Here is a 16116-nt window from a genome sequence, read left to right on the forward strand (position 1 = left end):
CAATATCGCCATTCTTCAAGCACCTGGCCTTCACTTAAGTAGGTCTTTAATTTTTAACTCTGTGTAGGTGCTGAAAATTATGTTTCAAGAAGTGTCTAATTTTTATTAAGTAGCAAATGAAAAGTATAAGTAGTCATTATCACTTGCACGTTATTCAGAAGCGTCTGCTGCGCCCCTCATAATGTAACATATGTACAAAAAAAACTGTTACACCATGAATGAAGCTGCATAGATCTTGTAATTTAATTTAATTTAATTCATTTGAATTTCATAATGAAGCAGAGGATCGATTCAGTATACAGATTAATAAACCAATATTACATAACCATAATGAATACTGACTGATATCATCTGATGCCTCCGCAGCCGCCTCTGCTCTTCTGACTCTTACATCAAACTGATTAACAACGTTCCCCTCAGAAGCAGCATTTGAAATAGCTCTTTCTCGAGCCCAAAGCTTACTTGTGTTTGTACTAACTAAACAATAGGTCATGCAAATGGTTACTGAGAACAACTAAATTTTATTGTATTTTCTATTAATTTTAGGTTCAAATGGTTGAAATGGCTCTAAGCACTATGGGACTTAACTTATAAGGTCATCAGTCCCCTAGAACGTAGAACTACTTAAATCTAACTAACCTAAGAACATTACACACATCCATGCCCGAGGCAGGATTCGAACCTGCGACCGTAGTGGTCGCACAGTTCCAGACTGTTGTGCCTTAATTTTAGGTATTGATGGTGTTAGCATGAATGTGCTAAATGGCAATCCTAATTTTCTACTGCACTGTGTACCCACTTATGTCTTTGAGGTGGCCCACAGGTTCATGAAACTATTCTTCACACTGTGCAGCATCTAGTCCCACTCATTTAAAAATCATGCATCCTACTGTAAACCCAGCAGAGGTGCTGCATAATGTTCAAGTAGAATAATTTGAGACAGTCTGGCGACACTCTTGTTCATAAAACCATCTTTACATTGCTTAACGTGCACCCAACGAGGTGGAGGGATATGAGGTAGCAAGTTGTATTATACCACAGAGGCACACTTGGATAGCGTCATTGTGTCCTGTCCGATAGTTGTGTACACATCACGGTGTGTTTCCAGCATTTATCTTCGATGTTCATGTTAATTCAATACATATGTGTTACAGCAGAGCAAAGGTAGCACCTGAGGGCCGGCAACCCATATTACATAACAGAGTACGGCGTTGTCTAGGGCCAAGGCATATCAAAAGCACCTAGGTAAACACCGACTATTTACATACAAGATAATGGAAACAGACCTTCCGAGCACTACTTCCCGCAGGGGGAGCTCGAGCCACGGAATGCAGGAACTATCACTACGCCAAAATCTGATTGGCTGGAGAGAGCTATTTAGGGGCTAGAACCAGCCAGAAAGTTCAGTTCACTCTGCATGCCGACCTCGTGTACTTCAACCGCTGAAGATTACGTCTTCGTCTCTGAATTGGACTCTTACTAGTGTGTGTGTGTGTGTGTGTGTGTGTGTGTGTGTGTGTGTGTGTGTGTGTGTGTTACCACGAAACTTTGTGGAAATTTAGAAGGGAACTTTTGTTTGCTTAAATTATGAGACTTTTACTGGCATCGTTATTGTTACCTTTCGTTTGCTGTTCAGTCATCAACCTTGTGAACATGCATCAATGAAAGGCGTGTTCTTGAAAAATTACTAATTGTCAGTCACAACAATATGGTCACGCTATTTTGCTACTGTCCACTATAGATACATACTTGACAAATAAATTGTTTATTTGTGTGGCCATATTGTCTTTATTTTCTTTACAATTCTTGAGGGTATTATCGTGGTGTCGTTGCAAATACAAAAAATGAGTGCTTTTTTCACACGCATTTTTTGTAGTTGCAACGACAAAACGAAAATACGCTCAAGAGCTTTACAAATATTACGTTACCAAACGATAGCGGCACCGTTTCTTGTAAACGAACTGATTGCAGAGTGTTAGTATCCCCAAATGTAGCACACTCCAGCGTTGCTGTGTCTGGGAAAGAGGACAGGCATGTGTGGGAGATAGGGCGCATTGTCGACACTGCTAAGCATTCTCCACATATCACCCAAGCAGTGTCCACAGCTCGTGGTCTAGTGGGTAGCGTTTCTACCTCTGGGTCACAGGTTCGATTCCCGACCGGGTTGAGGAACTGGGTGTTTGTGTTGTCCTCATCATTTCATCATCATCATTCGTGACAGTGGTTAGATTGGAATGTGAAAAAATTGGACTGAGTGAAAATTGGGACTTCGTATGGGCGCTCATGATCTCGCAATTGAGTGCCCCACAAATTAAACATCATCATCACCCAAGCAGCTAAGAACAGATAATAGTAATTTGAGGACGTGCCGCTCCTATTATACACCAGTATTTACAATAAAAAGCACCTGTTTTCGCATGAAACAATAACGTGGACTTCCTGACTGGTTAAAATTTTATACAGCAATAGAAAGTGAACCCATGGCCTAGTAATTCGTTGGCAGTGCTTTTAACGACTGACCTATTCATATACGATTCTCAGCATAATTTAAATGAGTTACTCGTTTAATTCAGGAGAATGGTAACATAACTGTTGGACTCAATTAATTCTTGGAACGTAGTGGGTGAACCAAAAATTAACGGCAGAACTACGTCCCACCTTATCAGAATACCAACTTGAAATTTTACGCTAATCGTGCAGGATGGGGAAAGACGGGGTAAGACGCAACCACGGAACACAACGCAAAGAGGGGTTTATTTTGGTTACACAGTGGAGAGCTCTAGAAGAGGGTTTCTCAGACAGTGTTCCGCAGGACACAGATATTTCTCGGGAAGGGAAAAAGCGCTCCGCGAAAAATTATTAATAATATTGCGTTCGTCTTTTTTGACATCTAGGCAATACTAATTCCTTTTTCCAAAATCTTATTGTGACTTCTATCTTATTAGTTATGATTTAAAATTTGATAACTTACTGAATGAAACTTTTTTTCATTTTTAAAAATTTCAGTAAGCTTAAAAATGAACGAAGTCTTCCATCAAAGTACCAGGATTCTTAAAGTGTTTCGACAGATTAAATGTTTGCGAACCCCTGCTGTAGAAGCATCTGCGGGAACTATTATCTAGGCGAGGAGCATGGTAAGAAGCCATTGTAGAAGAGTTCGTCTTTCATTGTTGGGCCAGTAACGAGTTTGCTCTAATTCTCGCGTGCCTACTAAAATATAAACTCTTTATCTGCTAGGTATGCGAAAGCAATTTCTCTACTACTTTTCTCTTTCTTAAAATCTGAAAACTCATGCCAGGTCCTTCGTTGTAATTCGCTTAGATGACGTTTGTTTTTCAAAGCTCTTTGTGGGTTTTGAACTGTACCTAACGTCACAGATCCCTATGGGGAGGGGCCGGGTGAGCGGACCAAGGTTACATGATTTCCATATTGCTGCTAGTGACATTTCTTATTTTTTCATGTAGAGAAAATACGAACGAAAAACTGATCGCCGAAGTTGCTCTACAGAGAACATGGAAGAGGCAGTGACGGCTGTCGTGAGAAAGGAAATGAGACATAGGAAATACAGTATTCAGTTTAACGTTGCTAAAACAACTCATCAGACAACAGTTCAGAATAGACTTCAACATAAGACTTTTGAGATTGACAGGTCAAAGGGACAACTTTGTCATTTTTACCGAATGAGCAAGCGTTAGAGCTTGTTAGGTATTTAAAAGGAATGGAAGATGGATGGTTTCGATTGGCAATGAAAGAGTTCAGAGCTTATGCTTCTCAGTTGGCAGATATAAACAAACGGAGGCTCCCTTTTAATACAGAATTGAAAATGAAGAGTGAAAAGGGGATTTCTCAGTTTCTTTCGAGGCATCCGGATTTAATATTACAAAGCCGTGGAATGCTCTTCAGTCATGCAATCGTTTACAAATATTTTGAGCCTTTGGGTTGAATCTGTTGATAAGTATAAGCTGTCTCCATATCGTATTTTTAATTGCGACGAGACTGGGATATACGTCAACCCAAAGGCAAATTAGAAGATAATATCGCCCAGAGGAAAGTGTCAAATAGATTTTTTACGGTCATCAGAGATGGGAGATATCGTAACAGCAGCAATATACGTTTCACCTGCCGGTGCTTGTGTGCCTCTTATGGTGAACTTCCCCAGTTCGAGTTGTATCTTCCTTAGGGTGACTGTGCAAAATGTAGTGAATAAAGTTGGATGAACACTCAGGATTTCACCCAACGGCCCAAAAAATTCGTAGTGCCCATTAGCTCAACCCAACAAAATGTTTTTGTAGGTTCATCCTTGAGGGACTTCGCTCGTTCCCTTATGTAATAAAATGGAACACCTACAGCCGTCCTTACGATTTTATTTATTATATGGTTATCAATTTGTGCTTCGGTACACCATCTTCAGTCCTTAATTAACGCTAAGGAAGTTAACTCCAGTCAGGTACTCGATTCATCAGTGGCCAACATATATGAACTGATTTTCACAGACTACCTGTAACAATAATTTCCTTCACAGTTGGTAGTTGATGGTAGGAGACACAACATCGTTGTTACAGGTAGTCTGCGGAAATCAATTCCTAGACGTCGACCACTGAAAAAACGTGTATACGACTGGAATTATACCCCTCAGCGTCAGTTAAGGCCTGAAGATGGTGTACTGAAGCACCGAAACTGGTATCCATATAATACATAACACTGTAAGGACGGCTGTAGGTGTTCCATTTTATTACAAACAAAATGTGGTGCTAGATGGCCACTCAACGTGCACAAGGAATCTCTATGTCTTCGTGAGAGTGTGATTATGTTATGTTATCCGCCACATTCTTCTCATAGGATGCAGCCCCATGATGTATTCCTAATGAAACCCCTTGGTTCATACCACGAGCAAGAAACTCGGAAGAGGATCAGAACACATCCTGGAAAAGCTGTCCCTTAATAGCAAGTAGAATCACTTTTTGGCGCAGCATTTCTAAATGCTTCGACCATTAGATCTGATGTCAAACGATTTAAGGCTACAGAAATTTGACCCGCCAATGAGTGTCTTTACTGATGCAGACTTCTTATCATCAGAACCACTGGGTCGCCCAATGGAAGACAAGACACCAAGCCCATCAACTTCATCTGATTCTGTCGTACAACCACCAACGACTCCTCTTTCTAATAATCTGCCGAAATGGACTGCGCCAGAATCATAAGTAAGCCTGGCGAGGAAACAGCTTCCACCTCTAGCTCCACAATTCCCCATGCTTCTCCACTAAACGTGCTCCAAAATTTGGTGTGAAAGTAAGGACAACTTCAGGAAGGAAGGAAAGTCGTGTTCTGGTTTTGGCTTAATCTCCCTACAACAATAAACCTCAGGCAGCTGACGAAATTTCTGATACAAAATACAGGAGCGGGATGGAAAGGGCAAAAAGAGGCAGATATTCATACCTGAGAAAAGGAGGATGAAAATTTCAAGTATGAGTAAAATAAAATTGTCGAAAGTGGAGCTTTGGGGACTGACGCTGAGGGTCTTTACAGCAATGAGTTAAGTCAAGATTGAAGGTTGGGTGGCTTGTGTTTCGTATCATAACTGTGCACCGAACTCTTGTGTAGGAAATGACAGTGAAGACGACTCCCAAAGTCACTAACATTCTGCATCTTTCTAACTCATATAATTATTGAGTTTTTGTGTATTTTAGAAAATATGGTTAGATTTTGAAGGTTGACGTGTAAGTAAATGTAAATTAGTAATAGCCCTTACGCTGTGTTGGAGGGACGAATGTATTTCCATTGGCCCCAGGCCTGGGGCTCAACGGACCAATTGTCAGTGTTTTATTAATTATTTCATAGTGATTTACTTTACCTTTTTCCTTGCCACTTTAACTTAGCTGCGGTCATTTTAATGTTTGCGGTACCGTACTGCCCTGGGTTCCCCTTTCTGATGTTGGAAACAAAGTCAATGATGACTTCTTGAGAATGATCTTCTTTCTCTACCACATCGCGTAGAGTTGTTTTTGGAGAAAATTTGTGTTCAACAGTTCATTGATTTCTATTGTGACTTGTCTTTTATTTACTATAGGGTTTCACGTTACAACGTTCTTCATTGTTCGACAGCCTCTACTTACTGCTTTCATCGCCTGTCCTCTACACTGATGATATTTCTGCATGAGGCCTGTATGCTGTCCTATATCTTGGTCAGAGTTGTTTTCGAAGCATTCAAACTGACGCTCTTCGACTTCCTTCTTTCCTTAAACTATTTAGGCTCCAAATGCCTGCGCCAGTGTAAAGTGAATGACGTTTCTCGTTTCTGCTCTCCCTCCTCTGGACAACTTCTTGGAGAACTAGTAGCACATAGCTAGAAGCACTGTAGACTGTATTGCTTTATTTTAACAGTAAAAGGCAGTTGCAGCTAGCGAATAGCCGCTGTCACCAACAAAAAATATTACACTGACACACTATAGCAACTAAAATGTTTTGCTGCCATGTATGAAAAATCATGTCACAGATTCCGCAATTCCCTTCCATACCGCTATCGAGATTTAGATTTCTTCATGTCCCTCCAGACGAATGCCAGGATGGTTCTTTTAATATCTACGTGGTCAGTGGTTTTTTTAAATATCTATGTGGTCAGTATACAACGCAACCACAACTGAACTACTGTTGCAACTTATGCTTTTCTTAACTGGAACAAAAAGAAATCTTTTGATGACACAAATTAAATTAAGAACACGAAACAGTAGTAAGCGAGCACCTTGAGCGCACTAAGAGATTATTTAATGATGAAACCCACCAACCCAAAAAATAAATACAATTAAATCATTAAAAACCTACTCACGTAATGAACTCCAGATCATAATATTCTATATCATAATTTCTTGTTCTTTTTTTCTTTTATATCTTACCTTAATTTTACCATCTTCAAAAATAGAAATACCGAGGTAGGTACTGTTTTATTCAACCTGTCTGGTAAAATTATTTAAAATTTGTAATCAAGCTCCATGCAAATTTTCTCCCTGTATCCTGATTTTAAATATTCACAGCCCATGATGTAATACAATTCACTCATTTACTTCTAGCTAACTATTCTCCTTAAACGAATTAGAATAGCTTGCATTATTAAACCATTTTCAGTAGAGAATCCATTGACATAGAATGGCAAATAAAAATATCAAAAATTTCACTCAGAAATCTATTCGGAGAATCATATATTAAACTTTTATATGCATGACTATTTATACTTCTAAATATGTTTATAACAAAAATATAACAATTTTCAGTAAAGTAGAAAGGATTTGCACTGACATCAGCATTCAGCATGGCTCTCTAAAAATCGAGGAAAACATTATATGCTTTTAGATAATTATTTGGTAGATGAAACTTCGTTTTGTCCATTATTTATATACAAGTTCAGTAATTCAATGTAATGGAATAAAGAAAAACCAATTAACTGATAATTTTTTGTTTAGTTTGAAACAACAAAAATAGAACAAGGAGTACCAAATTCTTAGTAGTAATTCGCTTTGAAACTTCGTGAGTTTTATTCTGAATATTTTGATCTTTCGAATGAATGAATGTTTCCAAATCATTTAAGGGGCTCCAGAACGCCCTACACTTGCAATGTTAAAATAACGCTTATAAATTACATCTTTCCTCACAAAGTATTTGAGGTAGGAAGTTGAACTTTTTACAGATTATTTATTGGAATATGGGCTACAACTTAACACAGGGATTTTACAAAATTTTAGTTCAGTTATTAAAGATGATTTTTTTTCAATTGTAATGAAAATTCACAACATTTTTTTGCAATTTTTCATTTATGTATTCAAAAATATACAGTTTTTTGGAAAAAGGCTGTGTTAAATTATGCAGAAGGTACTGTGTAACATTTACTGAAAGTTTGAAACAAATATGTTTGGAAAATCCTTACAAAACATGTAATTAGTATGAGAAAATAAAAGTTTTGGGAATCGAGCGAAAAAGATTGGATTAACTTTTTAGTGCGTTCCAGGTCCATTGGATGGATTATCTTCATCCTCTGCAAACTCCCCCTCCAGCTTCCTCTTGTTCCTCCTCCTGTTTACTCTTGCTTGTATTTCTAGACTCTTTACAGCCCTGTCTGCAGCCTGAAGGCGTTCCTTGTCTAAAGCAAGCATCGCTCGTACCATGTTAGAACCTAACTTCATTCCCATATTTCTAAATACCTTGCACCTTACAATGTTGCCATCATTGAAAGTCGCAACAGCATCATACACACCAAAGTGAAGTGTTTCTATTCCAACAAATACAGTCTTGAGGATTCTCGACCATATAACACTATTTACACTTTCATTGGGGTTTTGAGTTCTTCTGTAAATACACTTTTTCAACAGTTCAGGTGCTGCTAAGTCTCAGAAAATAGGTTTTATTACCTCCATTATTGCATGAGGCAGACTATGCTTATGAGTGTACACTTCATCAGTTAGCTATCCTTTGTTGTATTTACACCAACTGTCTTCTTCTTTGGGACACAAGCTATGTTGGGGATTTTCATTGGTTGAAGAAGTATGAAAAAAAAGAGCCCAAACAGCCTTCTTCATTTCGTCGACACTTTGTGTATTTTGCCTAATAGCCATTCCATAATAGTTCTGTATTTTGTCAATTACACTGTCAGTTAACCTTCCCTTCCCATCCAACCCTTTACCATCACTGAGTTTTTGTTTTTTGTACGAAGCTTTCAGTCGCCGAAGTCTTGTTCCCATTCGCTTCTGTACGCGTCCAATACACTCAAATTTCTGCACTACATCATCATCACCATAGGGCTACAGTCCTTGAACATGTTTGAAACTTTTAGAATCACCGTCACCAAGGTAATTAACATATCGCACTGTATCACACGCCTCAGAACGCTGGAATATACTGGCAACAACAGCCACTTCAATTCCTCCACTACTGCCACTATAGTTAGCTTTGCAAGTATTTTCATGAGTACCTTTATATTTTTGTGGACATCTACAATACTTTGATATTACTGCTACATCTAAAACTTTCCCTGTATACATACTGGTGGCAGATACTACACCATGAAGAGATGTGTGTCCCCGTTTATGCCAGGTACCATCGAACGCTGCAGTCAAATCTCTGTTACCATTATTTTCCATTACTGGCTCTTCCACAGCGTTCTTCATAGATTCTATACAGACATCATCTACTTTAGACCCTATTAATTTATTATAGGTCGTAAACTTGGTTGGTGGATTTGGAAGATTCATGATGCCACAGAAAATTGCACCTGCAGTAGCACCCTTACCAACTGAACGCAAGGAGTAAACAAATCTAATATTGTGTTCGTAGATTTTGCTACCATTTTCTTCAGTTGCAGTTACTGCAACACTGTTCCAAAAGGTGGTCATGTATGAACACTTATCACATTTCAGTTGTATTTCACTTGCAAGTCCTACGTGCGTTATTATGGAGAGTTCCAGACCAACTTCACTACAATGAATACATCTTACACAGTTTGAAAGAATTCCTTTGAGAACCGACATATCAAATATTTCATTCACATCCGATTCGCCCATAAAACATTCATAGTTTTCACTCATTGAACCAAGCTTCTTCTGTGAAGTATTTTCTTTCCCATTTTGACTGCTATGGGCAGGTGTACTTGAGAGGTTAGGTTCACTCACTTGGTTATCGTCTTTATTGTTTACAGTAATAACACATACCTTTGGCTTTCCAACATTTCTCCTTTTCTTAAAAGCCTTCAGAGGATTTCTAATAACTTTACTTTTACTCATTATTATACTTCAACAAAACAGAGACTTAAGAAACAGAATTAATTACGAATATTCTCAAGATAACGACAGAGTAAATAAACATGAAACAATCGACAATAACACCAGCGATATATATTGAACCATCACAGGTTAGCCACAACACATACTTTATCTCACATCACTAAAATGTAACTGATGAACACGGACGTTAATAATAACACCATTTGACAGCAGTTTAACAGCGCCACAGTGGGTCACGCCCATGTAGAACACATTTCAAAAAAAATTTAAAAATAGTTGTAGTCTTCGGAATTGAATAAATTATATATCTATTAAAAGGTAATAGTCTGCAGATTCAGAAAACGCAAAAAAGTAAAAATTGAACTATTCATGATTTTGAGCCTTTCCGGAGCCCTTAAATTGTACTAAAGTACATAAATTTCTATCGTTTCTCCATCGCAATACAGTTTATTATCTTTCGATGTAATAATGAGTGTTAAAAAAGTAAAATAAAAACCAACTGGTGTTACATAACTGAAACAGTCTTGTATAGGTACAGTCCATTTTTATTTGAGAACAAATGCCTTACCACTTAATTGAAATAATCTACTCATTTACAATTAAAACATCTTATTCAATAAATGACAGATGGATAACCAAAAATAAGAATTCCTGAGAAAGAAATTAAAAACTAAACTTTTACCAAATTCAATTCGATGTGCAATCATGAGACGATGTGAGTATCGATAAAACAACAGTAATGACTGATAATTATATTCTAGCACCTGGATGATTAAATAGGAAAAATAAATCATTTGTACATTTGTTCTGAAAGTTTGGATCAACCAAAATATCGAGAATTTATAAAAAGATTAGAAAAAATGGAAGATAAGGATAACTAGAAGATTGCTTCTTTTAATGAAAATAATGATGAAATTATAATTTGAAAATGTAAAAAATGTTTAGTTAATGTTTTTCATCTGTGATAAACGTTTGCAAAATATGACTCCCATGTTGTTAAAATAGCTAGGCAAAGTAGAAGACTGAAGTAACAATTAAAACAAGAATTTAAAAAATGGGAAAACCAACCAAGAACAGAATATAAAAGATACAAAAAATAAAAAAATGTTCAAATGTGTGTGAAATCTTGTGGGACTTAACTGCTAAGGTCAGCAGTCCCTAGGCTTACACACTACTTAACCTAAATTCTCCTAAGATGAGACACACACACCCATGCCCGAGGGATGACTCGAACCTCTGACCAGCCACATGACTGCAGCACCTTAGACTGCTCAGCTAATCCCGTGCAGCCTAATGAGATCAACCACTTATTAATGCAACCGACCAAGTTAAACAAGGAATCAAAGGATTAGGTGACAATGATTTGAAAGCGAATGAAGAAGATAGAAAAGTTGGAAAACAAATGTTTCCTTAGTCTCATTATTAGTTAGAAGATTTTAATTGTATACCAGCAATTAAACAATACAAAAGTCCTCCGTGTGACTATACTTTAAGCGAATCAGAAATACAAGATTTATTGAGTAATTATGGAGAAGAGGGAAGAAAGGATAAAAAAGTTAAAAATGTAAATGTAAGTGAAAAAATGCTAAAATACATTAACCAAAATGAAGATGAAGTTTTTTGTAATGAGTCGCATTGGTAGTTTTTAATTCATTGGTTATTTACGAGTAATATTTGATGGAGATAAGTTAATTAGTGGTGAGAGGTCATATCAACTTACAGATGAATTAATGAATCATTTAACTAAGAAAAGATAACTATGGAAGACATGAATATACTATTTACAGGGTGTGATTTGTCAAATTATGCAGATATGTTACACCATTTGGGAGCATTATATTCTGATAATAATCCAAATTAAATAAAATCGAATAGAGGTAATAAATACAAATATTTGCTTAAAATGTTGATGACTTTTTTCTAGCTTTGACACAAAAAAATTACATGATTCACTCCAAAGTCAGGAAGAAAATGTTTCTGAAGGCTCAATAAAGAAATATACAGAAAAATAAATTTAATGAATTCATCATCAATAATCCAAAATAATCCCATAGTAGATCCGAATTTTAAATAACCTTCCACAGACATACTGGGAAAGTGAAAAGCATGGTATAGATTTAGTCAGTTGGGTTTTAAATAATAGGCCAGTTCCAGAGATGCATCTACCAGCATATTCATAATGTGGCCCTTTTACTAACCTAGAAGGAAGACAAGCACATGGTGATCCAGGAATAAATAAATTAGATGTAGAATGTAAACCAGTTATATTGCATATAGCGATAATAAATATTTAGAAAAAAGACACTGAACAGGCAAAGAACTTCAAGTAGCTGTGAAAGAGAGACTCCATGCAAGTGATACTTCATTATGAGAAAAATTCGTGCCAGCTGCAGTTGCAGGAATAATGTAGAAGCAATAAGTTATGAGTGTATAGATGATTTAAAGTAAGTGATTCAAATAATTTGACTCCTCCTACAAGCAAGTCCATTTTTCAAAACTGTAAATAAAAAATTATCCTAATAAAAGATAATAGCATTGAAACTCTGTTAAGAGCGCTTACAGTCACTCAACTGCATGATTATTCAGAAGGAATAATTAAAGAATGTATAGGAGATTTAGATCAGATGATTTAATTAATTTAATCATTTCATATAATTTATCGCCTAAAAGGAATCCTGATAATTTTAAATGTTTGGTTACACTAGTTTCAATTTCATCCAGAATTGTTCCACAAGACTAAATCAACACCAAAACGTGTATCTAATATAATATTTTCTTTACACATTTGATGATGTTATTGAAAAACCGCGACCACCTACAGAAAAAAATCATCCATTGAGTAGCAAATTATCTGAACAGGAAAAAGAGACTGATTCATCTAAAAATCATTTATTTGTGATTAAAGAAATAAGATCGACCTTTAATGCGTAATTTCAAACTTTGTCTGCTAAGCATAAAATTGTCTCTAATGACAATGCTAATATTGCTGAACTCTATACTATTAATGAGAAAACAGATTATGTAACGAAAGCACTCAATTCTATGGTTGAAGTAGCAAAAAAACTGATTTTAGATAAGGAGACAAGTTGACTATAACATCCAAAAATCCTAAAATGTTTTATCCTTTTTCTACATGATTTAAATGAGCTGATAATACTAGAGAAGCTGTTCAAGTCGTGTGGCAGAAAATCAGAGTTATATTAACATCTAATGAGACTATTCGTACAGCAGATAACTTATTTAATGTTCAAATGGTAGCAATTCCTAGAGGTAAAATAATGTTTTGCTGATGATAAAAAGACTATAAGGTGTATCACAAGAATTACTAATAATGATAGTCTGTGCTGTCCTAGAGCAGTAATGTTGGCGTTAATATGCCATAGAAATAATATTTTGGTTGTAGAACTAACTACAAATGAGATTAACAAAATTAGAGAAGGAGATATATACAAGTTACATAGGAGTTAACTGACATATTACGTAATTATTTGCGTGAATACAACGGAGGATTTATTGTAGATTATATTAAAAACGTTGAAGAATTGTTGGATATTCAAATAAATGTTGTATGTGCTGAAAATTTCAGTGGCCCTGAGAAAGGTAAAAGGTATATCTGTATAAAAATCACAGGTATTTTGATGTAATTAACAGTACAAAGTCTTTCTTGAGACCATCATATTCCTATAATAAATCTATATAACAACAAACACAAACATAATTGAAAAATAGAGAGAAAAATCTGTATACTACGCCATTGTCCCAAACAGGAAACAAGAAAACAAGATATACCATACAAACTGCAGTAGATTCTGTTATAATGAAGAATGCTTAAAAAATCACCAGTAAGTTTGTGATACAGCTTATAAGTGTGAAGCATATAAAAGGATTTATTTGAGATTTGAAGAACATAAATGTGGCTTTGGACTTTCCAGAAACTAATCAAGCAGTAAAAATTTAAAGTCATAAATGTTACATACAATACAAATTTTAACAAGTGGTATTTGTGAAAGAAAATGTGGACAGGATATTATAGTCCACAGTTGTCCAAATTTTAATAAGGATAGATGTCATATTAATGGAGAATTCAATGACATTTATGTTTACCAACGCCTAATATGCTGTAAAATATCTGCTGGTAAACAGTTTGACTGTTGTGACGATGGATTCCCTAATAGAGTGAATTGTACGTATACTGAAGGATTTATGTGGTGTGATTATCGAGATCAACAAGAAACTAGTATACATATTCTGAATCCAATAATAGCTCAGAATTTTAAAGGAGATACAATTCGTAATTTAAGATAGTTGTAGAATTCTGTACTTGGATTATATCTGAAAAAAAACAAGTATTATACATTCTTAGCTCTCTATGCTAAATGATAGGATTCACAATTCATTTTTAAGTACTGTGTTGAAAATACAATAAAACCATATACCATCTACACAGGAACTAAGCTGATGTTATTCGAGTAAAAAGAATTATTACGTGTAAAAATTATAGATAGAAGAAATTTACGCAGGGTCCACTTAGTAGTTTCCCCAAAACATTTGATTTGAAAGAATTGAAGCAAGGATATTTATTCAATACACAAGAAAATGAAAATTACATGACACCAATTCCAGGTACTCAATATTATTGTGTTGACACTATGAAACTGAAAGACAGAGAAGAATTTCTCAAATGGCATCACTCCAGATTGAAGAAAATTATACATTCAATATGAAAGAAGAAATTAATGAGTACTGTAATTCTGATATAGATATTTTGAGAAGAGGATGTTTGGATTTAAGAAAACAATTTCGAGAGATAGCTAATATTCATCCATTCTGTTATTTAACAATTGCAGGTGTTTGTATGGCGTTTTACAGAACTAAGTATTTACCTGAAAATACAATCGCTGTATTGCATAAAGAACAAAAAGGAAATTATAATTTAGACTCCATGTATTGGTTGAATAGTTTCAACATTCATAATCTCTTGCATGCTCTTAATTGTGCAGAAGTAAAAATTGCTGGGGAAAATTAGATAGATTTGATAAAGAAAGTATTACCGTTTGTCAATACCATGGTTGCTTTTTGCATGTTTGAAGAGATGTTTCGAAAGTGAGAAGAGTAGCATTAAAAGTAGAGAAACAATCGATGACCTTTATCATAGGACTATAACAAGAAGTGCAGAATTACGAAAAGCAGTATATTATTTAGTGGAAATGTGAGAATGTGATTGGCTGAACTCTGCAGAGTCTATCATAATTAAAGAATTAAAATAGGTACCAGAAGTTACCGAATCATTGAATGCAAGAGATGCTTTTCATGGTGGTCGACGAAATGCAATAATATTAAGAGATAAAGCAGATGGTGTTACTACAGAAATAAAATATATTGACTCTGGAGAGTTAGGCCAATCACATTCTCACATTTCCATTAAATTATATATGCATTTCGTAATTCTGCACTTCATCCTACTATGATATTTTATGATTTTTATCTTGAATAGCATAAAAAATAGACTAAAATAATATTGTAAAATTGGTATGGTTTACTAAAATGTAATGTAGTGCCACCTAAAGAATTGTATCATCCGGTTTTACCAGTAAAATAAATGAAAAAATTGTTTCCTTTGTGTGTCAAATGTACTCAAGAAAAGATAAATAAATGCAATCACAACGATAATGAAATAAATTTTATGGGAAATTGGTTGACTGATGGAGTGAAGGAAGCTGTAGAAAAAGAATATAATATTTTGGATGTCTATGGAGTATGGGGTTTTATAAATAAAATAAAGATGTTGTTTAAAAATTATCTGAAAGATTTTATGAAAACAAAATTAGAAACAAGTCCAAGTGATCTTGAAACTGATGAAGAGTACATAACAACAGTTAAACAGTAGTGGGATATCGACTTAGATTCCCATAAAATAATAGAAAATCCAGAAAAACGATCTGTTCCTAAGATATGTCTTAATTCATTATGGAGAAACATGGGCAAGAGCTAAATATGAGTCAAAGAGATTATGTAACAAATTCATAGCGATTTTATGAGATACTACAGGATGACCGATTAGGTAATGTAGATATCAATTTTATTAATGATAATATGGTTCAGATGTAGTTGAATTTCAAGGGTTATTATGTTGAAAATATTTTTATAGCTGCATTCACTACAAGAAATGCAATAATTAGATTGTCACTATGTTAAACTAGGAGAATCTGGTGTATGTTTTGATACAGATAGTATGATATACATTGATAATGGTGAAAATACTGTGGAAACAGGTTGTACATTAGGGGAATGGACTGATGAATTAGGAAATAACTGGATTACAGATTGGGCTTCAACAGGCCCAAAAAGTTAT

General features: G+C 35.3%; 1 protein-coding gene across 1 annotated transcript in view; it reads left to right on the forward strand.

Moving 5' to 3' along the window:
* The window catches only part of LOC124556046 (cytosolic carboxypeptidase 6-like), a 211368-nt gene extending 210808 nt beyond the window's left edge, over positions 1–560 (forward strand). The window contains exon 3 of the mRNA XM_047130079.1: positions 547–560. Coding sequence (XP_046986035.1) covers positions 547–560 — 14 coding nt within the window. The remainder of the gene's footprint in view (positions 1–546) is intronic.
* The last annotated feature ends 15556 nt before the right edge of the window (positions 561–16116 follow it).

The sequence above is a fragment of the Schistocerca americana genome, chromosome X, assembly GCF_021461395.2.
Source record: "Schistocerca americana isolate TAMUIC-IGC-003095 chromosome X, iqSchAmer2.1, whole genome shotgun sequence".
NCBI lineage: Eukaryota > Metazoa > Arthropoda > Insecta > Orthoptera > Acrididae > Schistocerca > Schistocerca americana.